At 42.8% G+C, this 25414-nt stretch overlaps 1 protein-coding gene across 2 annotated transcripts; it reads right to left on the reverse strand.

Annotated features, from left to right (window-relative positions):
• Positions 1–1541: 1541 nt before the first annotated feature.
• On the reverse strand, positions 1542–25414 carry MTHFS (methenyltetrahydrofolate synthetase). Of its 2 annotated transcripts, none has more exons than XM_064456247.1 (3): positions 25138–25414; positions 21361–21625; positions 1542–2393 (listed from the first exon to the last, which is right to left on the reverse strand). In XM_064456247.1, the coding sequence occupies exons 1-3, from the start codon at positions 25279–25281 to the stop codon at positions 2170–2172; spliced, it is 633 nt and encodes a 210-aa protein (XP_064312317.1). In that variant the 5' UTR covers positions 25282–25414; the 3' UTR covers positions 1542–2169. The 2 variants fall into 2 exon arrangements, with proteins under 2 accessions (XP_064312317.1, XP_064312319.1); XM_064456249.1 differs by lacking the exon at positions 25138–25414 and adding an exon at positions 22392–22502.

Here is a 25414-nt window from a genome sequence, read left to right on the forward strand (position 1 = left end):
AAACCTTGAGGCACGACACCACTAAAAGCACCCACTGGTTTTGGTGGGGTGGAAGCAGGTAGCTTGTTGAATGGGGCTGGATTTAATATATGTATTTAAAACATCTATCAGATTTGGGATCTAGGTTTCTGCTGTGAAAAATACTGGCTTCAGTGTAGCTTTGTTGATGTCCATGGCAGGCTATGCCATACGGCATAGTGCTCAGCCTAATGTGATCGGTGAACTAAAACAGCCTTGCAGGCAAGCCTAGAAATAGGTCTGCCACACCCAAAGCCTGCCCCATCCTTTTTTTTTTTGGTCTCCATATGCCAACAGAAGTTCAGAAATGAAGAAGTGATTAAAATACTGCCAGCACAGACATTGTAAAAAAAAACCCAAAAGGTCCTATTTTCTGATCACATATATTCCCCAGAGGTCTTGAATCGTAAGAGTCTGTCTCCCTCCTGTAAGGCAGTAGAGCCAGCAGCAGTGCAGAGCTGAGAGGAGCTGGAGGACCCTCCACTGCATGCACCAGCACCAGTCCTGTAATCTCCACTTCTGCTTGCACAGCCCTATGTGATACAAGAACACATCTTACTCCGCATCTTTCATTTGGTGAAGCGAAATGGTTTGATAAAGAACCAACAGAAGGCCAAGTCTGATCACTGTCATTTTACTAAACAGCCCATACTGCAAACTGCTACCAGCTGTCTTGTTCAGGTGGCAGCTTTTCTGGACACGCTGGTGGGAAGCCCAGCAGGCCAATACTGAAGGCATCTTCCCCCCAGCCAGATGGACCTTTGTTAACACCGGACAGAGAAGCAGCAGAGAGCACAGGCCGGAGACACCTGAGTTGCTAAGCTTATGTTCACCCCAGAGCAAGAGGGTTTAATTAGTTACTGTATTAGCAAAATGGAAATAAAACTGAATACAAGCATTCTGAGATTAAAAGGTCCATACGTACTGTAAGTTTTATTCACAAAACCAGTTATCATTGAAGAAGTCTTACGGTCATTCTGCTCTGCAGCTGGTCCTTGAGAATTCATAGATTTTTTAATGATGCCACAGAGTAGTTTGGTGAAAATAAATGCACTAAGTTATTGACTGAGGAAGGAGTTAAACATATAGAAAAAGTGAAGTTGCATTGAAAAAGGAACACAAAATCTTGACAGCTTGACTGATTCTGATTGGAAATATTGTGCTCTATTACTATGAGGACAGCACGCAGAGGAAAACTCACTATCTTCTTCCTGATTTCCAGGATGGTCTGGAGAACTGGAGAACAACCAACCTTCTACATCAAAACTTACTCAATCCATAAAACCTGCTCTCTGCAATTCTTAGCATCTCTTTATCCTTTAACATAGAACCCAATCTTCACGCAGTATTTTGGGACACTATGAAAGGTCCACGTACAAAATGACAGAACTTAAAGTAATTTTGAATATTATTTTACAAAAAAAGAACTGTTTTTCTCCAGATGGAAAACTCACTGACTGCATTTTAGACTACATTACAATCTTGTATTCAGATAAAGGAAAAAGCCATATACCAAAACTACGGACATGAACCTTTTTTATTAACAGATACTCCCTTTATTTTAAGACAACTTCAGCGAGCCAAGTAAACAGTCAAAATTATTGTATATACTAAAATCAATCAAGGCTTTTTCCCATCACCATTATTTGCCCAGCTCACTATAGGACTTATCTGGTAGTTTCTTGTTTTGCTCATGCATGCATATAATATTTCAAGACTAAGAACTTTTACCATAACATGTAAAAGTTATGGTAATTCCAGAAATGGAATAAAGTATTTCATTCCAGAATGGATCAAGAACTGTCATTAGTAGACAGTTCACTTTTAAACTGGAATAATAAAACTGTTAAGTATCAGGTAGCTTGTTCCTCAAAAGTATGATGAGAAGAAATGGTCCTCACTGTAATAAACAGTCACACATTCTTGTTTCTATTGATTCTACAATAAGAATTCACACCAGATATTTGCTAATTAGAAGGAAATCAATGCAATCCTCACTACTATTACCACATTTATACTGTTTCTGTTGTTCAAACACAAATAGTGTATTTTATTGCTCTCAAAGTCATATATGACTATTGAAAAGTCATGATTGATGGATCTGATGTCTTTGGTTGGCCACTCTGAAGGTAGGTTGGTATCAAGATACTTTCAGCAGTCTTCGTAAAGGATTTCATCTAATTGGACATCATTTTCTGTCACAGGCACCAATTCACAAATCTGTTCCTTAAAAGCCAAGGCAATTGTGTAAGGCTTTCCGCTGGGATGTTTCATACATCTTTCAAGATAGGTATCATAGTATCCTTTCCCTCTTCCCAATCTGTTGCCTTTTTTGTCAAACCCAAGGCCTGGCATGAAGATAAGGTCAAGACCTCCTGTAGAAAAATGAAATAAACATTACTGGATGCACTGTGGATTTTCTCATGGCTTGACTACATCCACAAACTTCAGACATTTGCAAAAATACAAGCTTTGTGTTTTGCAAAATGCTTCCCTCTCTTTGATCAGATGAAAAAGACTTTGAATACTAAACCTGTAAATTTACATTTTCATCTTATCAATTGCATACTAGATCAGCTGCAAAATAATTAGATCTTGAAAAACTAGAAGGAAAAAAACCTACATTATAACAAATGTGTTTTATCATTTTAACCCCACACTTTCAAATACTAATGATTGACTCTAAATCCAGGCAGAGACTGAACTCAGGGAAATTAAATGCAGGAGGAATCATAAAATCAAATGAACTTCAACATCAGACACAAAAATGGCAACGGAAAAAAGAATGAAGACACGTAAGAGAGAGAGAGAATCTTCTTGACACAAATGTAAGATGTCATGAACCTTCCCCCAACCTCCCTAAACTGAAGAGCCTTGAATACAATACATTCTGAAAGTAGGTATTTGTCCTTTTATATCAAGATCAAGATTTGAAGGCTTATCTCTTCGTGGTGTCAGGTTTCTCTTCTCCCAAAGGACTTTCTTCCTGAGACTCCAGCAATTTTCACTGTTGCTCCAGCAGCACACACAGGCATTCTGCTTGCCAGTCCTGAGTATCCCTCCTTCTGGAGGGACATATGGGCTCCCCAAGACTCCTCCGAGATTGCACTTGATTGGAACTCAAAATCAGTTAAAAAACTGAAACAAGCTGCATAAGCTGTCAATCATCTGGACAAACAGACCCAAGCAGCTGGTGAAACCCTGACAAAAGACCCCACCAACCAGCTCCTGATAAAAAAGCAAGATCAGCTAAGCCCTTTTTTCTTGCTTTGTTCATACTCTGTGAATGGATATGGATCGGCACCATGCCAGGTAGCCAGCTACAATTTACACTTGGCTGCCGACTTGTTTCAGGAGTTGATTCACATCACTGCCAGGTAGGCAAAAGAAACAGGCTGACACGCTGACCGACATGGAAGCAGCCAGTGTGCAGATTCCTGTTACTTACGCAAGGCTTGTTCGTTTAGTGTGAGTAATCTTGCAAGGACATCCTCTAAACAAATGAGCTTGGCTGGCCTGGAACTGACCGCTGAACCCAGGAACATCCCACTTACTTGTTTCACAATGCAAAGAAAGTCATTACTTGCTGCTGTAGCAGACAGACACTTAAGGAGAGAAGGGCAGGAAAGGTATTGGAAAGCCAGCACAGACTAAAACACAGCTGACATGAGTCTGGAAAGAAAGCAAATACTGTGTTTCAGTCCACTGCTTCTTCCTTCTTACAGGAACAGTACTTAGCAATGAGCAGTTTTCCTGTAACTAGCTTCTGCTCCTTCACCAGGGCTAGGACGTGTCAGGTGTTTTTCTGCTTTTCCTATGTCTAAACCTACTCTCACCTGCTGTTTCGGGTTGAGCTGCTCTCACTACATCTAGCTGAGGAATGATGCCCAACATTCAAGGAGATGTGTGGGGGCATGTACTGGAAAAGCCAGAGCTAAGCAGAGTTTTTAAGTTTCCAGGGAATCCCGTCTGAGGTCACGTATGAACTCCAAACTCAGCCTGGAAGAGCATGTTAAAAGTTCACATAAGACCAACATATTTGCACACACTTCCCAGGCTCCTGGAGATTTCTTTCCACTGCTCATTGTTCAGAGAGAAGTCACCGACGTGAACACCCATCCATCATGACCTGATGGCTTAATTAGAACATAGATATAAAATATGCAAGGCATCACACTGTGAAATGCTTAGAGAAGATCAGTCTTGCAAATCCAGCATCATACAGTTAAGAAGCATGGCTTTTTTAAAGAGGTCAGGGGAGTAAGAGGAGGGAATTAGCCAAAGGGCATACCACAGAATATTGCTGGTTGAAAGAAAAAGGAGTCTGAGTGTTTTACCACACTGCAGTCAACTTTTGACTCATAGGACAGACAAATGGCAAATGGCAAACAAAGAAGAAAAGAGGCAAGAGGGCAGAAGTACGGTCTCACCTGAAAAGAGGTGCCATTTTTATGGTAGCACCATGTACATCCTGTTGGACGTATCACATCACATCTCCTCAGTTTGCAAGTAAATTACATATTTGCCAATTGTCAGCCCTATGGACTATGACCTAGAAACCAGCTGATCTTCTCCCCGTTAGCATGGTCAGTAACAGATCCTGCAGGTCAAATCCTCCCCAAGTTACTCCTGTGCTCACTACTTATCCTCTCCATAATTTGCCTCACATCGGCTTTGCGTAGGTATTCAGGTGTTCCAGAAACCAAACACAAACCATGCACAGAAACAAACGCACTCTGCCTTACAGTTTTTTTTCAGATGTTTTCACTCCATGTGACTCCCATGGCATTTGCAGTCTCTACTGCTGGCAGGTAAGAGTGCACACAAGGGGCAAATCTGCCAAGTAAAAAGGTGCCATTTCTCCTTACATTTGTATTAGAGACAGGGAAGAAGACACGTCAGGGGAAGCACTAAGGAAAGAGGGAATTGGCAGGAACGGTGCAGGAAAGACAGATATCTTCTGTGTAGTTTAATTGACGGCACCAGGCACACCTGAGTGAATTTAGATGTATTAAAGCACTGTGTGTTCTTCTGGATTGTCTGGAGAAACAGAGACTGTTTTAAGGAGTCACCTCCTCTATAATCATGGAATTTTTTATACCAAATAACTCAAACAAGCTTGTGCAAATCTCAATATGAAAAACTATGCTGTAAATACTGTGATAGTTACCCTTATATTTTTCTTCCACTGGAGCACTGCGATACTGAATGCCTTTGCTCTGACTCACAACACGCTGTCTGATATCCACAATATTTAAGTAAAATGCCCAGCAAAACTTTTGGGAGAAAAATGACACAGCTACTCTGCAAGGAGTCCAAGGGCAGTTCAAGCAGCATTAGGCCCAAATCCTACCCCAGGATCTAGCATGAATGGCAGAGAGCTGCATGGAGAAAACACTTCCCCACCACATAACTTGTGGAGCAACAAAACCTCTTGTGGTGCCTGTGGCAGCGTGGGGGAAGAGCCGTCACAGGATGAGAGGTGACACACAGATGAGACCAAGATTGCAGACACATAAGATTACTATCAGCAATAAGAGTACATCAACAGGATGGCAGGTGAGAGTAAGAACATCTTGCCCCTCTTGGCACCGGGCCCTCAGCTCCCAAGGCCCTTCCAGCCCTGCAGGACCACTAGCTGCCACTCAGGATGCCTGCAGGCTTGCTCTGTTCTCGCATCCTACTCCCCTTGCTCCCACAGACTGCTATGTGAAATGTCATCCTCGTCCCTGAGAAGACAGAGCAGGTACTTGGGCATCAAACACATCAGTTTTTAGTGCTTTGTAAAACAGTCTAAGAGAGGTCTCAGGATCTCCACCTACTTCTATCCCTTTCCTTGTAATGTCCACTGTCCCCCATGTGTCCATAGTCATTAACTGTTGGCTCTTGGATCCCTGAGGGTCCTGGAGCTCAGGGAAGAAAACCAAGAAAAGCACACCCACAGTCAAGAGGCCTTTTGCTATAGGCAATCTGTGCTTCTCCTGGAATACTTGCATGTGGTCTGCAAATTGCTCAAGGCTGAAAACACTGTCTCAAGTAACTCCAGCCCGGGGCTTCTATGAGGAGAATATCATTGCTTGTTATAAACTTCAATTAAGCTACTGGGTATCCCAGTAAGGTTGGCAATTATGATGGCAGTCACCTAGCACTGCTGTATCTATAACATGACCTGTTGTGGCCACAGCTCCTTTAACTGTGTAGCACCATGCGTGAAATAATATACCCGGATTTATCTATCAATGTGGGCATACAGCCATGCTGACATGGACACAAAGGTTTCATGTATACTGCTAAATACAGCTGGGCCAGAAAACAGATTGATTTACAGGATCACAGGCAGCCAATACTGTTTGATTGTCAGCACAATGCCTGGCAATGCCAGTCCAAGTGACACCCACGCCTGCTCCAGGGGACAGGATTCCTATGGGCAGTAAAGACAGGAGAGTACAGGTCTGGCTCCTTCCACCCCGGGCAGTCCTCCTGCACCAACAAAGATGGTTTTGCTCCTCTAGACACAGACATAGGCTTTCCTGCCACATGCCAGAATGTGCAACACAAACCCTCAGACTGATGCTACAAAAATACTGCTGTGATGGTCTGCCATAAGGCCTCTTATTATTAAAGACACTATGAACTGGGGAAAAGATTAAAAAAAAGACTATTGGCTTAGGGCCACAAAGGCATCATGTAAGACCAAAAAAGAAGAGACAGGCCAAGTTCTATGCAGTGTGGACAGGACTAGTTTGTGCCACTTAGCCCTGTGTTATTTAACAGTGTAGATACAGTCATACCTTCAGAACCTGCCATGTGGGTGTACAAGCACATTCTATTTGCGCTGACTTGCATACATCTATGTAGACATACCTTATGTCACAAAGACGTGAAATGACTTGCCCAAGGACTCAGGAAACGTGGCAAAACTACACGCAAAAGGCAGGTGTGCAAGCTGCATGTCCCCTAATTTAACCAGCAGACCAAAACATTAGCACCCCCTCTCTGGTGTTTTAAATAGGAATACACGGTTTCGCTTCCTCTAGGCAGCTGCGATGAATCTCCTCAGTTAGGTAGTGCATTTCTCATTACCCTTCATGATGATATCAAGTTTGATTTGTTCCCCAGGGAAGGATTTTCTCCTTGCACCTCATTACCTCTCTTCTCCTTAATCTGATGTTCCTATCTGAAATGCCAGCCGGCATTTTCAGAAGTGTTCTTGACAATGGTTAATTATAGAAGGGTCCATCAAACTGCACAGATACAGGTCATGTAAAGACTGCTGGGGGCTTGCACTGCCCTCAGAAGGAGCAGCCAGCACAGCTCCTCTCCTCCCAGATTTGAAGCGGCTCCATGAGCCTGCTGCCACTTGCCATGTGGGGTCATTCATCTCCCCCTGCACAGCTAGATGGTCCTAACAGAAGATGAAACCGAAATACTCTGTCATTCCACCCTTTCATCAAAGTGGGAGCCAGGACTCTTTTGATCCTCGCCTCCAAAGCACTTCCAAGACGATGATGCAGAGGCCAAGCTGCAGCAACTCCTGTGTCCCTGTAAAGAATGGCAACATGCTCATAAAAAGCATGGTCACAGCACAGGTGCCTGCTGAGCTAAAGCCTACAAGAGGTGGACAGCAATCAGTGTTGCATGCCACCACTGCTGTTCCTCATGGCAGCAGCTGTGCAGCTGTGCTTCTCCCTGAAGCACAGAAATTTGTGCAGCATTTACAATGTCCTCATAAAGATGGCTTCATCCTCCCAGCCTAGTATCTTGGGCAACAACGAGCTTTTCAGCGGTTGGGTTTTTTCCACGGACAGCTTGCTCTGCGGTGGTAGCTAGGGACTCCCCCTGCTTTGCTCAGATGTAAATGATTACATAAGGTGCAGGATCAGAAGAATCAGGACAAGAGCAGCTTTCTGTTTAAAGGAAAGGAGTGTTTATGGTGTTATCCACGCCATAAACAGTGTCAGATCAGTCTACACACAACCTCTGTGGAGCTGACAAATATTTGTCAGCTGTTCATTTTCAAGGAATGAAAGCTTACTTTGGTTCTTTTCTGACCTAGCAAGGACCACAATGGATTAAAAAAACAAACCCTTTGGCAGGAAAACCATACTTTTCAGAATGAAAAAGCAACCATCTGCTACCTCTACTACCCCAGCACAGAGGAAAAAATTAACTCGATCACTTGATCCTAACATTGAAAGTTATGTCTTGGTGACATGCCAATGAGTTGGTATAACTCAGGAAGCTCTAATTAATAACAGAGTTGTTACTGTAACTTTAATTATTGTCAGCATCAGCATAGTTAGGCCTCTTGGGTGTTAGCTTCTCGACATATACTCTATAGGGCACAGACCATCATCTTATTCTGTCTTTACACAGCACCTAACACTGTGGTCTGGGCTGATCACCAGAACTCAAGGAAAACAACTCCACAGAAGTAAATATTTCAATTATGCTGCAGCAAAACAAATCCCCTCCCCTGTATGACTAGTGCTAAGCCTTCTCTGTAGAATGCCCCGGGTGCCCCTCGCACCACTCCTGAGGTTGTAAACAGCTTGGTATTTCCTTCTAGATAAAAGTTTTCTGCCCTTTGGAAAAAACCTGCCCTTGGTTTCAAGTGCAGCATCTCTGCTGTTACACATTTGCCTTGGTGTAAGGTCAAAAAGGGAAATGCCAGATCTGTTCACTACAGGCCTAATCCATACCCTACCAAGGCACGTCGTTCCTGGAAGGGCTGGGATTGCTTCCAGAGAAAACCAACTCCTTATCCTGACTAAGCCCTGGAGAAGCCGGATACTGTTATATCCCCAACCAAATGAGCAAGGAGACAAAAACATTACCCTTTGCAGCAATTAATAAGCTTTTTAAAAAAAGTGATTCCTCCAAAACCAGTGATGCTGACTTCTTCCAGTAATGCAGGGGATCGCAGACATAAACATTTACATTGCTTACCTTTGCCCCAGCCAGTCTGCTAAAGTGTAAATACAATCCCTTAAACAGAAAGGAAACTCTTATCCGATAATTCCTATTTGCTCACATGATACAGCCTTTGAAAATCAGTATCAGAAGCTCAGCATGAATCCTTATCTCCTTGGAAACATAAGTTACAATGCCAAGGATCAGATCCTCAGTTCCTGTAAATCAGCTCTGCTCCACTGACTCCCCTCTGCGCTGACCTTTGAACTACAAGGAAAATATCCTGAGTTACTGACACGAGTTTGAAAAAAAATAAAATCTTTTCTCTTGTAAATATTTGTTGTTGGTTGTTCATAAACAGCTCTCCTCTAGTGCTTTTCTATAGTGCTCACTCTGTAGTCTCTTTATAATCCCAAACTATTACTTTACAGGACTAAAAGTCATATTTCCTATTAGATTGAAAAACCAGCTCATTTTAAACTGCTTTCAGTAGCTTTTCCTCCAGGTGTTTCCCCTGTGTGCACACCTTCAACTGTGCAGTACCACAGCACTTCAGCAGGACTCACTGTTCTCTAACTATTCATAGACATCTGTTGCTTTAGAAGGAAAGCCAGGGAGATGCTCCCTTTATATCCAGCACGCACTAGCCAGGCACAGGAATCAAAAATCAAAGTATCACATCCAAATCCCAAGGGCTCTATCTGGTCTCCTGTAACATGGCACACTGTGAGGCCCTCAAGGCTAATGCTCACCCCATCCAGGGAGAAATGCTTTTAACACATGGGGCAATAATTTGCTTTATTTTCATTCCTATTTGTGCAGGGCAACTGCAGGTACCAGGAAGGTTTTGTGTCCCTTTGTCTTCTAAAAATCTTTTTACCCACATCCATGCACACCCATAACCCATGGATCTACCTTTTACATACATATAGATGCCAAGCAGACCACCTCCTCTGCAATCCACATGCCCCAGGTAATGGATCCACTAGCATGACTGAGACAGCTTCTGTTATTACTTCAATAAAATATTTTGCAGAAAATAGAACCATCAGCAGAATCTACAAACAAGCACCAAGCAACTCAGCGTTTATCTGTCTACTCATCCATGTCAGTGCTTTGTGTCAGCATGAAACATTGGTCTCCACAGTTCACACTTGCCCTTCTGAACTACAGCATAATAAAATATTTATACTTCTCCCTTAGAAGCTACATGATAGCCATCAGTCATACAGGTTTAAAACAACGGAGTGACAGCCACTCTCCCGTTACTAAACTTGCAAAACACACTAATAAAGCCGTTTGATCAGCTCCTGTGCTACTTAGCTGCGATCAAGCAAACACCCTCCTATTTTGAATTCATTTAAAACAAAATCTTATCAATTTAGTGCCAATGCATTTGAAAGGTAAAGTGCACCGCACAGCATCGGCTGTAGTACATCAGCCCTGCACAAACAAACCTATCCTGCTCCACAAATAAATATCCTTTCATGTGTTATCAGCGAAGCTACGGTATAAGGCTAAGACTGGTGTTCAAATTCTAGCTGATCTCACAACGTGGGAAGACTGTGCGAGGCTATAACCATCACACTCATTTCCCCTGAGGTTTAACTTACAGTCAGCTGAGGTCTAGTGTCTCATTTGCAGAATTTGCCAAATGTCTACCTAAAAGAAAATTTGAACAAGTACTTTTCTATTTCACTATTATTCATCAAGTGTGCGTAAGCCCCATAAATAAACCATAATCACTCAATGCCACCTACAAAAATGTCTGGTTTTGCAAATTCAGAGTAAAGGAAATAATTGCTTAGAAATGCTTTAGTTATCAGTCTGTGAAAAATTACTTATCTGCTCCTGATATTCAGATATGTGAACAGAGTTAGAACGGTCTGATTGGGAAAACATGGGCAACGAAATACATTTGGTTCAAAGGCTTGTAGCTTGGTTCGCCTGTGATTTTAAACCACCAAAATAGTCTGAAACAAGATGTGCCAAAGAACAATTCCAAAGAGAGGACAAACGGCATTAGAGCCACTTTACAGCACATCAACACACCTTGTTAAATCAGCAAATGCTGACTGCAAATCTGATCCTTTAGAGAAACTCACAAGGCATTGGTGCTTGAACCGTTTATGTTGAGATTGTCAAAACACTGCTGCAGCCTAAAATACAAGGACCTCTGTGTATCTTTATGTGTTTTTATGTGAAATTCTTTAAGATCTTACCAGCTACGCTTCCCATAGTGTTTATCTAAGCACTTATTTTAATACTTCCACTTGACACATGTGCATATGCACTACTTCATTTCTTCACTCTCGGTCCTCTTTTGCATGCTGCTGTCTGGATATTTTTAAACCAAAATATGACAGAAGTGAATCATTTGGGGACTTTTTCAATACATCATGCATCACTATCAATATTTCCAATGCCCTTTGACTCACTCAGCAGATAGCCTATCATAAAATACGCAGAACTGCTTGTGAAATATAAATGGTTAAGTCATCAACTTCTTCATCAGCGCATAAACCTGACTCCTGTAAGGAGTTACACCACTTGATGGGAACATTAGGCATGCTTACAGGCAGGGTTTATTGAATATGTAGGGTCAGCTGGTTTGGAGGTGATGGCACCTTCACTGTTAGTGTCAAATGTGTTAACATCACAACAGCTGAGAAATCCTGCTGCTTCCATCACAAGATTTTATCTTTTTAAGCTTGCACAGCTTAAAAAACCTGACTGTCCCAGGCATCCTCCACCTCCCTCGCTCCAACGCGATTTTTTGCAGACATTAGGCTGGAGCACCTGTTCTCCTGTGCGTGTGAGTACAATGCCTGGGTGAGATTTTATTTATAGGAAAACAGCCTAAATGACACCAGTTCTCCATAGCAAATCTATGGAATGCTGACACCTGCTGGCAAAGGGCTTCACGTCACTCCCAGTCAGGAATTTGCCATCCATCTACATCCCAAAACCTGATTCCCGCCTCATATGCACAAAAGCCAGCGGAAGCAGGAACTGAGTCCAGTTATGATGCCAAACATAAAGACCAAGGGCTACCCTTACACTGTGAAACAGCAGCATGAGTCTCCTGCTCCCTGAAAGCCAGTGGCTCTTGGCCAGGTCCAAGGAATTTCCCACTGTACAGGGGAGTTGAATGCCAGCAAAGACAGTGGGGATCAACTGTGTCAGGAAGACAATCCTTTTGTAGCTGGGAAAGGGCTGACCTGATTTAATAGCCCACTAAACTGGCAGAAAACTAACCCTAGGAAAAAAGAAAGAAAAAAGGTAGTAATTTTCTGCCAGATTCATGAGCTGAATCTGCTCAGCAATGAGTACTGGAGATGGCACCAGGGTTGGAAGGACAAGGGGAGCACAGAGCTGGAAGCAAGGAAAAGGCATCAGGATTGTCCCTTCTGGCACCAGCCAGATGCGAGCAGGGCTCAGCTGTCTAACCAAACCACTTCTTCAGTCCACATTACCCTACATAGGTGGGCAACAGGAAAAACCTTCCTCTCCTGTTCTCCAGATTGTCCAGATAACGTGCACAAAGGCACTGAGACAGATTTGGTGCCAGCTTTTCCTTTCCAAAAACCAAAAGTAAAGGGAGACAAAAATGTCTGTTTGGATTAGCTGCTGCAGCCAGAGACACGTGCATGTTTGCGCTTCCCCTGTATGAGTTTGTTGTATGGACTCACACCACACTCCAGGAACGAACCTAACCGCTTACTCATTTTTGAGAGACTCCTGTCTCTAGGAAACAGTATGAAGAAAATTACAATGCTACTGTTCACACTTACTGTAGCAAAATTAGCCCTCTTTGAAACAAAACACTTGAGAGTCACTTGCAGTGAATTTAAAGCCCTTGCCTATGTTGCTTTCACTTTAAACTTTAATTGATTACACCAGAAGCAATCTTTTTAGTTGTTTTGCTGAGTGCAAGGGGAATGTTTTCTGCAAGAAGGCAAACATGAATGTGACACTTAAGATGATTACAAGGAAAAGCACTCTTTAAAAGCCTTAATGAACTTCATGATAGCAAAAAGCTGTAGTGTTCCAGAGCGCTCAGCCCTCCAGGTTCACTGCAGGATACCCTGGCACAGGCAGTATTAAAATTAAACCACACAGTGTTCACAGTTTAGTCTGCACCAAGGAAATTCAGGACACGAGGACACCAAAGGGCATCACAAAGTGATAGCACATAAATACCTCAACTTTTGCATTTCAGAGCATTTCTTCAAAAGCCTTTCAAGGAAAGAGACTCTCTGTAATCATGCCATACCTGTTTCTGAACAGAAGCACTGGGAGAAGCTCAGCTGAAAGCGTCTGTTCAGCTAGCAAACAGGGTGCTGATTGTTATTAAGCTGTGTCAGAGAGTTGTGGAAGCTGGTGCAGGCTCAAGGGGAAGGGCAGACACCAGCTGCAGGGGAGAGTGATTCCAGTGCCAGGGATGGAGTCCCACGTCTTTCAACTGAAGGCTGGGATGCAGAAAAACCCTGAGGGAAACAGTTGCTATCACAGCTGGGTCCAACAACTGAACATTTTCCTAGCTCTACCTGTTAGGGAACATCCTACACAGAATAATGTAAAATTATTTTATGGATCTTTAATACTGGAACAGGCATTTTTGGAATGACGTGTCATTGTGGGATATTTATGTGGAAACCAGTTAAAAAGATCTGCCCAGTGAGTTGATTTGCAAAGCAGAGTTATGGTATATACAGAAAAAATTAACTTCTACAGTGCCGTTACCTATATTTCACAGTATTTCTTTACCTGGGTATAAAATGTTCTCTCAGGCACCTTTTCTCTGAAATAACATCAGAGAAATTGCAAAGGTTGAAAGAGCAATGTCTGGAACGCTTTTAGATCTAGAAAAGCTTCTATATGAGAATAAGAAAACAGAAAAAAAACTGATGGAAAAAATAGAGTTGAAATAATACAGGCTTAACTGAACAATGAATAATAAAAAGAAAGTAAATCAAACATCCTTATTTACTTCTCACCATAGAAGACTGAGGTATCACTTGAACTGAAAGCAGCAAATTTAAAATGAACACAAGGAACATAATATTCCATATAGCATAGGAACATAATATAGTATTAATATAATAAGGAACATAATATTTCAGATTACAACTAACTAACCAGTATAACTCACAGCTGTCAGAAGGCGGCAGAGCCAAGGGCTTAATACAAATAAAAGTAGATGCTTAGAGGAATGTTCCAAATGCCCACAGGTACAGAAAAACCAGAACCTGTTTGTAAGGGGCGAAGCTCTGCAGCTGCAGAGGTAGGAAGAAATTTCAGTATTTGCTACATAGCTACAAGTTGTGAGATTTCCTGACTCTCTTAAAACACACGATGCTGGATTGTATGTCCTGTGCTCTGATCCTGCACGCCGTGAGCAGAAGCATCCTCTCTCCACAAGAAGACTCGTCACCAGAATGTTAATGCCTCACTTGCACTGAATTTGTTCTCCTTATGCATATCAAAATACGATGGCTCATTGTCTCCAAGCAGAAGTTCATTCCAAACTTTAAATCATTTCATTAAAAAATAAATTGCATTAAGAGCTAAGCCTTGATTTTCAATTTTGTTTCATGCCATGCTCTCAGGTTTTTCTTTTTTATGGCTAGTGTAAAAAGATTTTAAATTATAATCTATCCCTTGACATACATTGTACTGTAAGTTTTAATCAAGTCTCCCAGAGGAAAAGAAAATCTAATACTACTCTCAATCACTTTACAATCTTGTTTGGGATATTTTTTTGTTTTTTTCCTAAGCAGTAATATTTAACATCTCTGCTTTTCACATACCCATATTTCATGTATTCCAGATATATTCCAATCTGCGTGTGTCTCATTTAAATATTCACAGCTGCCCCTGAGCATTATTTACTACATGTCTTTTTTTCAGAATGATTAGCATTATTTTGTATGGTCCCATTATGCCTTCATGTACAGCTATACAACATCTAATGGAGCTGAAGTAGCATATTAGTCCTTCCCTGTGCTTCAAGACATAGCATTTTCTCCTCACACTGTTTTTTATTTCTAAACACTAATGTGCTTCATAGTTCAAAATCCTCTCATTTCTGGTGCATCTTTTTTTTGGGGGGTGGGTGGGTGTGTGTGCAACCCATTAGCTTTTTCTACATCCCGTTTTAGTTCACAGCTGTAAGTTAAACCTATTCCTCTTAAGACCATATTGCCACCACTTCAGTCACACTTCTAAAGAACTGTGCTAAAATTTGGAATAACAAAGAATACTGATGGCATCACAAGGCCATCAGTCCTGGCAGCAAATGCAGCCTCTTTGAATGTATGAATAAATAGCAGGAATTTAAAGACAGGTGAAAAAGAGCTTCTGCAGACTAAAATGTTTCTGCAGGGCAGATCCCAACGGCAAAGCTTAAAACAGGGCAAATGGTCACTCAGGAATAATTTCAAACTACTTGAGGCTGCATGGAACTGTAGCCTAGAGGTAGCCAGCATTCTCCGTGCACGAGGGTCACGCTTCCCAGCACAAATAGCCCTCATAAACCAAATGCGAACCACATGGGTAAGCCGCCCCTGTCTGTTTCTACTACCAGCATGTTATTATAATTTATGCAACTGAGAGTCTCAAAGTGTTCTGGAAATTGTTGAGGGCAGAAAGATGTAACTACCCTAATCTCAAAAGCTAACATCCAAAGGGTTATGTGAAAATGAAACAGCAAGAAGTTGCTGCTAGACATATGTTAGTATTTCCTCACTTTGAAATTTGGATCTTTCCTTATTATTAATAATAAATATACTGTCATTTAAAGCATGGATTATCTAGTTAACATTTCACTGATCTTGAAGGTACAACACAAATACTGTGATTGGTAGGCCACCAAAGTTCTCAGTACTGAAAATGCTGCAAGTCTCTAAACTAAGTTACAAAACACAAGTCCAGTTCTTAATATATTCATTTCTGGGAGCAAAAATACATTATACTTTGGGAGAGTAGTAGCAGATTATTCAGCATTCCCCATTACATATAAGATGCTATATTTTCAAGTGCTGCCATTTTTCAGCCAGGGTATTTATGCCTAACTGAGGGGGAGGGTTATGTTTCTTTTATTTCACGCAAAATGGCTCACTGGCGTCTAAGAACAAGCTAGCAAAAAACAATGGGGAAAGCTCTGTTGCTCTAGGCTTTGAGGCAAGAACTTGAAATCTTGCTCATAGTACCTGCTGTGTCAATGATGTGGCTTTAGCCCTGTTCAAATCCATTTGAGCTGGGCTTATACAACGTTGTAAATGTTTGAAAACCTGCCGTTTGCACAGGCTTAGGGAAGATGTATCAGGGCAAATGCTGGGCCTCTCTGAAGATGCCACCCTTTCCGTACCGCTGCTGGAGACACAGCAGCATGGGTGGCTCCGCGACCCTCTCTAGGAGCCAGTGACAGTTTACAGGGGACACTCCCTCCATCCTGGCTACATATTCCCACCCAACACACATTGCACTGATGCAGCTGCATGGTAAACTGGATCCACCCATCTGGGTTAAAAAAATCCCTGCCAAAAGAAGGTGGAGGAAAGAAGGAAAACACCCTTCAACCAGAGCAGCTCGCTGATCCAGTTTACTATGGAGGGGAAAGATTATGCCAAAAACACGAGGAGGGAAAGCTCCTTAAGCCAGTTTGCTGCAAAGATGGCACACACAGAGCTGCAGACTCAGCTTCTGCTGCCGGACCCACTCCCAGCCGCAAGCACTCGGAAGGACTTTCATTTCGGTGGCTGCTCCTAGTCCCATTGACTGGGGCAAGACTGGGAACTGAAACACAGAAAGAAATGAGGACTGAAGTTTCACTAAGGGTTTTTTTTGGCATGCCACCCATTTACACAATCCCTCATCACCAGCCCTTCAGCTGCATCAGTCCAAATCTGTGTGGTGGCCCTGTCTGAGAGAAGAATAGCCTTTTACTGGTGCTGGGTCACTTCTAACCAAGACTGATTTCCCAGTATTGCTCCCAATGTGGCTGCAGGTGCATCCGTGCTGGCACAGGAGAGGAGGGGTGGGGACAAAGAGGAGGAGAGGGGGCAGTGGTGTATCTAATCAGGCACTGCCCAAAAGAAACAATCACAAAACGATGTCTTTTGTACTATTTGGTACAAAAAGTACTATTTAACAGAGATGAAGTTTTTCTAAGCCAATGAAAAAGACAAAGAAGCCAGCATGAGGGAGAAGGAAATGAGTAAATTGGGACGGGGAATCTTTTATGCTTGAAAGCAGACAAGTGAAAGAAGACAAAGCACATGACCTCCTCCATTTTGGCAGAGGCAAGCTATTTATGTTGGCCCAGCTGCCCCAGAAATGACAGGCTAGGACTGAGAGCAGGAGGAAGTGGGGAATATGGTCAGAAGGGCCAGAGAAGGACACTTGGAGAGGGAGATTCAGATAGGTTGGGCAAAGAGCAGAAGGATGGAGAGAGGCGTTATGCTGGCAAAGGAATTAAAGCTTGGAAAAGGGGTCTAGACCAAGGACGAGACAAGCCTGTGAAATTATCATTTTGGAGGGAACAGAGAAGATACCATCATGTTTGGAAAAGCAAGCAAAAGAGTCTGCATTCACTGGGGCAGCTCTTGTGCAAAGCCCAGGCTGGGACCAGGATCCTGAGCCTCTGCTGCTCCTCCACCAGCAAATACCAGTTAGTATCTTTCAGTCATTGAGCCTTGTAGCGATGAAGAGCCCATACAGAAATGAAGACCCCTGTCTCCATACCAAGGTTTGAATAATGCAGAGTAAAAAAGGCCTGCAGCTCTAACTTGAACAACAGGGAGAAAACAGACGACTGTGCGCATACTTATTGATGGCATTCATTAACAGCAAGCAGTGTTCACCTTTCGCATCTTTGAAAGAGCCCAGATTACTGCATCTGAGTTCAACTTTGAATGAGCCCAGATCCGATGGGAAGGACTATGTAATAATGGACTTAAAGACCCAGACAGAATCTACACACATAAAGAGGCTGAATTAAGTTTGTACACATAATCTCTTTTCTTGCATTTTGTAGGAAAGCACCACACAACCGATTAGAGTAAGCAGATTCACAGACACAATTTCTAACTCTTCATTTTTTGGCCAAAGAAAAAAATCTAGGCCAAAACCCCTCTCCCCATCACCTGTGTTTTAAAAGTTGTCTGTAATTTATTGTACACCTTCAATTACCAGTCAATAGTTCAGTTCAGTTATGAACTTTTAAGCATATTTCCTCAGGCCCAGGAATTCCAGGCGGGATCCGTCAGTCCAAAGTTGGCCACCTGCCTACCTTCAAAGAAGCCACCTCCAAGAATTTCACCATATGGAGATACTCAACCCAGTTAATTTTTTTGTGTCCCAGTAAGGATAATCTCTTTTTTGGAGGAATAACTTAGCTTTTCACCCATAGTTCTCAGAGCAGGTTTAAGAAATAATAAATAACATTGCAAATGAGGAAACCCATGTCCAGCCCGCTGAATCACACCGCCTCCCCAAACCACATTGAAATTAGAGCTGCTGGGGAAGTGTCCTTTAAATTTCTGTAGGAGTCATGATAAAAAGCAAACAGGGAACATGTTTTTATCTGATTTACTCCTTCCAAAGTTGTGCAAGGTATCTACATTCCTGTAAACAATTACTGCAACCTGCCTGAACTTTCACCAAAAGTATCACCCTGGGCAAAACCTAATACCAGTGCACCTTTATACTTCTGATGGGCAAGGATACAACTGGGAATTGGTACCTGTTAGGAAAATTTACCTCTGGCTTGCTCCAAAAGTTGTCTAAATCTTTTAGCAGGTATAGCTGGAAATGAACCAAGTCATGCACCTCCATACACTGCTATTCCAAACAAAATATCTGAATGTCTCCCACCTTTGCTCTTTCTGTTACCGTGTCCATTTAGCCTAAAGAAATCAACATGTCATATAACAATTGCTGTCACCCATGCACAGTAGATGACAGACTTTCTACTACCAAAACTGCAGTGATCTCTTTTTATGCCAACAAGGTGTAATGTGGTGTACTGCCAAGATGAAAATGGGTAAACCCCAATCCAACAGAAAAAGGACTGTCTCCAGAAGGAGGGGTTCATGTCTATTCAACATAGTTTGTGAGTACTACCAAAGGCTGGGAAACGCAATGCAAAAATTATAGCTAGTCTTATATTTGAGCTCTTCTTCACAATAACCATGCCTGAAGTTTTAAGGACAGTATGGATTTAAGCTTTTTGTCATGCAAAATGAATACACTCAGAAGTGACATGACTTATTTATGTACCTGCAGGGTATTTCTTGGAAATTACATAGCAACTTATGCCAGCAATGGCAACATTACTAATATAACACCATGTTATCTCCTTATAACAATGTAAATGCCTCAGATCACCGCAGTATTTGATAACATCAGAGAGATAAACGTTTCATCCATGCCTAATTCCAACAATGGAGGATGGATGTAGTAGCAAGGCAATTTGCATTCCTGCAAATGCACCAAAGTTCACAAAATATAATAACTGACGCAAAAAAAAAATATAGCAAAAGGAATTTAAAGACACACTGAGGTGCAGTGTGTGTTTCTGTGGTGACAAATTGGGGGGGCGGGAGGAGTCTGATTATGCAATAGTGAAAAAACCCTACCCTTACTCTCTAATCTACAAAAACCGTTCAAGGATAAAGGAGCAAGGTCTGACGTCCAATCCAAACTGAATTATTCCTGACGACAAACAGACTGAAATTGAGCTTGCGGCTGGAGAAGCCTGACATAGACATAACACCAGTTGTTACAACCACCAGCTGTAGCTCTTTTGGCATCTCTCTGTAGACTGCAGCAGCTCTTTTGGCATTTCTCTCTGCCCACAAACATACCCCGGTGCGGAGAATGAAAGAGCAGCTCCGGAACCAGCCAGGTACCAAAGGCTGCTCCTGCTTTCCCCCATCTTCACTACCTGGCACCTGGGCCATCCCCAACTGGTACACTCCAGTGCACTCTATACCAGTTAGCCCATGCTCCCATCAAACCTAAAACTGCTCTGTGTTTACTCTGTTATCTCTGCAGAAGACTTGTTAAATTCAATTAACAGCAGCTCATCAGTAGTACAAAAGCTTGTCCCGAGTGCCTGACTAAGGGTTAACTTCAAAAGCTCCTAAATCCCACTGATATACACAATTTTTTTTTACAAAAATTAGGAAAACAAGTAACAGTGCTAAATATTAAATGTAAAGAAGATGGTTGTATGAAGCAGTGAAAAATCCTGCTAGGTAAAATGTGGACACAAAGGATTCTGTATTAGGAAAAGGTAGAGATGGAGAATAAAAGAGAAACAAACAACAAACACAGTGTTCTGGGAAAGTACATTGGCATCCCAAAGCAAATACAAACCCGAGTTCAACCAGAGTCATATAAATGTTATGTTCCTTTGTCGAGCATTAAAAAGATGGTAAGTCTGTGAGGTGTGGAAGCCGGCTGCATGGTGAATTTCCACCTAGAGAAAATTTTATCAGACTGAGGTTTCAAGCATGAGTTCAGCATGAGTTTTCCATTAATAACACTAAGCATTTCTGCAGATGTTTCAGGAAGTTATTAATGTGTTTACAAAAACAATGCAAATAATGAATGCAGACACAGGAAAAGTAAGTTTGTTTACAAGTTTGTACAAGTTGGGTATTTTAGGTTAAGAAAGAGAGAGGTTATTCTGGGACCAAAACACGCATGCCACTAGCTAAACCTAAACAAACTTTTAACTTTTCAACCCTATCAAGAATCCAGTGTCTGAGATGGTATTATAAGGTCAAAATAAAAAGTAATGGAATAATGATGGAAAAGACTTTGCAATATTCATCCAAGCCTACAAGGAAGTCCTTTTATTTTCAGTCTGAAGAGCTGTTCTGCATGAGCAGGCTCCACATCAGCACCTGCAATACAATTTGCATGATCAAAGGTTTCAAAAAATCCTCGTGTCAGCCTACAGGCATCACCTGAAAAGTTCTCTATCTTCCCGGCAGTGGAAACTACAGTTCTAAGAGAGCATACCAAAACTGTGAATACCCCATGACTTTCAATGGCATCCCAAGCCACTCCTAGCAACCCTGTCTCCTTCCGGAGCCTCTGATGCACTTGCCAAGACTGCACTGAGGATGTCCATGAACTGGACGAAGAAACTCATTTACCTGGAGGGCTGAGTCTCCTTCAGCTGGATCAGCTGTGCAGTCTTGTTCCTGCCCTGCTGGCATATCACAGGGGTGGCACAGGGCAGAGAAAAACAGGCAAGAGAGAGAAGCATCTGCTTGCATTGACTTAAGCACCTCTACGGCACATAAAACCAAAGCGTAACATTTCATTTCACCATTGCTATCAGAGTATTTCCTACTGGCTTCAAGGCTACTCCTGCTCAACATCCCCACAATGTAGGGAGAAAATACTCACCACCAGCAAGAGCCTCCTCTCTTACACTGTCATCATCACTAGGCTGCAGAATATTCCAGGATGTCAAAGTAAGTGAAGAAATGTCTTCAGCTGATGATAACTTCAGCATGTCCATGTGATTGCTGTGAGGCTTGTAACGTGGGATGAAACACTCTTTCCCTTGCTTAAAAATGTCCTTAATGATTTCTTCTGTCTGGATTTCATCTGGCATGCTCAGAAAGATTGCAATTCTTTTGGATTCTTGGTACTTGGGATGGCCAATCACCTACGTGGGAAATAGATGTAACCACTTGATGAAAAGTTGATGAAAATGTTGACTTACTTTATTTTAATTAAACACACCACTGGAGCAAAATATCCATTGAAAAGTAGAGATACAAAGTACCACACATCATAAAGAGAATAAACTGACTTTGTTTCCTACTCCAATACCTCTATCATCAGCAAAATCACAACAGGCAAATTTTTGCACCCACTGAACAAAACATTGCAACACAGGTTTGGGCCAGCAAAGAACAATTTTGGAGACAATCTCCCGATCCTTTAAATATTCGTGCCATATAGTGCAGACATCCTGAAATGCCCAGCACAGAGAAAGATACTGCAGGTCAGAAGTGCCAGCTTATGCAAGATGTGACACTTCTGCATTCCCTTTCTTCCATCCTTTTTACATGCTGCATCTCTCATCCAGGCCTAGGTAGAATGAGAAGCGCATCAATGAGAGTAACTCAAAAGAAAATTAGCATCAGAGCAGATGACTGCACAGCACAAAGTCCTCCAAGATCAGGTCCCTCTTTGTTTTTTTAACCTGAAACACCTTCCCTACAGCAAGTTTAGATACATGACTTCAAACATCTCCTGCTGCTAATAGGTGATCTTACTACTGCACATTCTTCAGAGCTTGAAGGAAAGAGGGCCTTGCTATTTTTTTATTTTCATGAGGTTCTCTGTGCTGGGCTTATAAAAGGCTGAATATGGGAAGGAAAATAAAAAAATGCTTATATGGTTAAAAAGTTTTAGCCGATTCATACCTCACTATGACTCTGCCCCATTCCAGATTGAATTCCACATTAAAATCTGAGGAGGTTTTTAAAAGCTTATCTTCTCATTCTCTAGTACCTTATGCATTTTGTTACTTACGTCTGGACAAAACAAATACAAATTTGTTCCTTCTCATTTAATTGTGATTTATTCTTATTCTACACATTAGCAAAAATCTGTCAAAAATATCAGACAATTGAGAAACTGTGCTTATCTATGGGACAAAGAGCACCAAACCCTCTGCTCTGTGTTTGCATAACTGCAAGGTAACTTGCTCTTCTGAGCTTTAGCCTTTGCCCCGGTCCTGTTTTGAGAGATAAATTCCTCTATTCAAGTTGAGATATGGTTCTCACTCCATTTTTTTCTTTCCTTTTTCCAGTACAGCAGTTAAAAGCCCAGGTAAAATATTCAGAAGATGGATATATTTTTGTAAGGGGGAAAGAAAAAAAAGGAAACACTCTGGACCAAGTTATGGAAATGTGTTGCTTGGCCATAGAAATGTCTTAACAATTCAAAACTTTTACTCCCTTTTGTAAGTTGCCCAACCTTACACATGGATTTTTCCAACTAAGTGATTAATGTCTTAAACAATAGAATTTCCATGGTAGCTTTTGTTTGCAAGAACAAACTGTTTAATTAAATTGCAGACTCCAGGCAACGTCCATGATACATGTTATTGGGGGCCTCCAGAGCTGAACCTTCTCATGGGTCTGGAGAAGAGAAAAACTGAGACAAAAGACTCTCCTCCTTCAAAGTGGTGCTGTTGTGCTGTGGGCACCACACAGGTCCAATCTGCTCCAACTTGTCCAGTAACACATTGATTATGCTGTATAGAGAAAAAATGAGGTGGAAGATGTAAAACCACATGCTAGCAGGAAGACACCATTTCGGATGTTTTCAGAACTGATGATGAATCTGCTATGACTCGGAGCAGTTTCTGAGAAGAATGAAAAAAATTTCCACACTTAACAAATATTATCTGACCTTTGTTCACCAGTTGATGGCTATTTTTTCAGAATCAGAGCATGCACACAGCATGACTTTAATCATGAACACAAACATTAAAAAAGAATCATCATCCAGAAGCTAATTAAATACTAGTGGCTAGGTCAGCCTGTGAAGCAACTTCACTTTGAATTTAAAGATCCATTTGAGAATAGATTTTATGACTAAAAATATTGTTCAGGTGTTATAAAATAACCTACTCACTTTTATTAGCTGCAAGCATTGATGTATGTTATTAAGCTACATTTTTGGACTTATATTGTCCCAAATATTTTCTCAGCATTTTCAAAAATGTCTTCATGCCGGCTGTATTACCCTCCTGTACGGAAGCTGACTCTCCTTTCTGCCACAGGCACAATGCCACTCTGAAGCAACCTCAGGATCTTCAACTTGTGTCAGATTATTAAAATGGCATGATAACATCAATTTATATGTCTTATTTCCCAATGCCTTCTTTAAAGCAAAACAAAGCTGTACCTTTTAGTGTCCTCTCAGTAGCAGAAATCAGTGCTGTGTGGCTGAGTTTGATCAGCTGCAGTCAGACAAATGCTGAGGACTCCTTAGAATTCAGTACTACATGGGCTAGGTGCTTATGAATTTGGCAGAGGACTGCATTTTGTAAGAGGATGCATGTCGGTATCTTCTAAAAATTGAGAGATTTCAGTCTAGCATGTGTGATTACTAAAATGCATTATCATGATAGTAGGGCATTACATATATTTTTTTTAAAAGCACTCACAGTGGAAAAAGCTTACATGAGTTCCATTTAAACTTGCTATGACCTGAAGTTTCTGTGCTGCCACGTCCCACTCATGAAGCGGCTACATGACTATTAAGTGAAGTCTACAAAATTATTTGAGATCATCTGGCAAGAAAATAACAATATATATGTAGATCTGGAAGTACCCACTTGTGCTGCGAAAAGAAGGACTCTGCTCTATTACATGCAGTGACTGCAAAATAAAATTTTATTGTTTATTAAATTGGTAAAATACATCTATATAAAAATGTTGTAATCCAAATGCAAACAGGGCATTTCAAAAGAACACACCAACATCATGCTGTGCTAGGATACCAGTTGGGTAAACCCCGCTTGATATCTTTTAAAGTATGAAAATTATATTAGAAATAAAATTGCGGGGAAGGAATCCCACTGAAAGATACAGAAGGGAAATGACAGCCGGTTAAACAAGAGGCCAAATCGAGGCAGTTCCTGAGTTTTAATATGCATAGCCAGGAGCTGGCCATAAAGCTAGCCCGACGTGAACATTTGAGCCAAGCACCCCCGGTGAAGCCGTGAGAAACCCCGCTGCTCCGGGGCTCAGGGCAGAGCTTGCCTCCATTTTCACAAACGCCCCACGCGGGGCCCCGGTGACGGCAGCCGCCGCTCCCTGCGGCCGCCGCACACGCCGAGGCCGCCGCACACGCCGAGGCCGCCAGCGCCGCTGCCCGCCGCTACTGCGGAGCGGTGCGGGGGGCAGGGCGGGCCCGAGGCAGTGCTCCCCCTCCCCGGCCCGCCGCACAGGCCCGGGAAGGCCGGGGCAGCGGCCGAGGAGCCGGCGGGTCCCTTAGTCACCGCTTCGCTCCCCAGCGAGGCCTGGAAAGTCCCCGGCGGGCTTCCCCGCGCCGGGCCGGGGCCGGGCCCGCCTCCTCGGCCCCCCCCTCGCCGGCTCCCGGGCCCGCTCTTCCTGGAAGCCGCCGTGCGGCCGCAGGGCCGCGGCCCGCACCCACCTGGCGACTGAGCAGGCGGGACTGGCGCTGCTTCTCCGCCGCGCCCAGCGCCCGCAGCCGCTGCCGCAGCTCCCCTCGCAGCGCCCGCTTCGCGGCCCGCAGCGCCGCCGCCGCCATCTCGCTGCCCTCCCGTGGCGGCTCCATGCGCCGAGTGAGCCGGGCCGCGGCGCCGGCCTCGCCCTCGCGGCCCCCGGGGGTGGCGGCGCTGCCGGGCAGGGCTCCCGGGGACCGCCCGCCGCCAGGCCCCGCTCGCCGGCGCCCGCCGGCCGCGGGGTCG

Source organism: Phalacrocorax carbo, chromosome 7, assembly GCF_963921805.1.
Source record: "Phalacrocorax carbo chromosome 7, bPhaCar2.1, whole genome shotgun sequence".
NCBI lineage: Eukaryota > Metazoa > Chordata > Aves > Suliformes > Phalacrocoracidae > Phalacrocorax > Phalacrocorax carbo.

What these genes read in the sequence shown, in the direction of transcription:
- MTHFS (XM_064456247.1), bottom strand. Translation starts at nt 25,281, where the DNA reads ATGGAGCCGCCACGGGAGGGCAGCGAGATGGCGGCGGCGGCGCTGCGG. An exon ending in CCCGCCTGCTCAGTCGCCAG is followed by an intron (nt 21,626 to 25,137) that starts GTGGGTGCGGGC and finishes TTTCCCACGTAG; the next exon opens with GTGATTGGCCATCCCAAGTA. An exon ending in AGAGGAGGCTCTTGCTGGTG is followed by an intron (nt 2,394 to 21,360) that starts GTGAGTATTTTC and finishes ATTTTTCTACAG; the next exon opens with GAGGTCTTGACCTTATCTTC.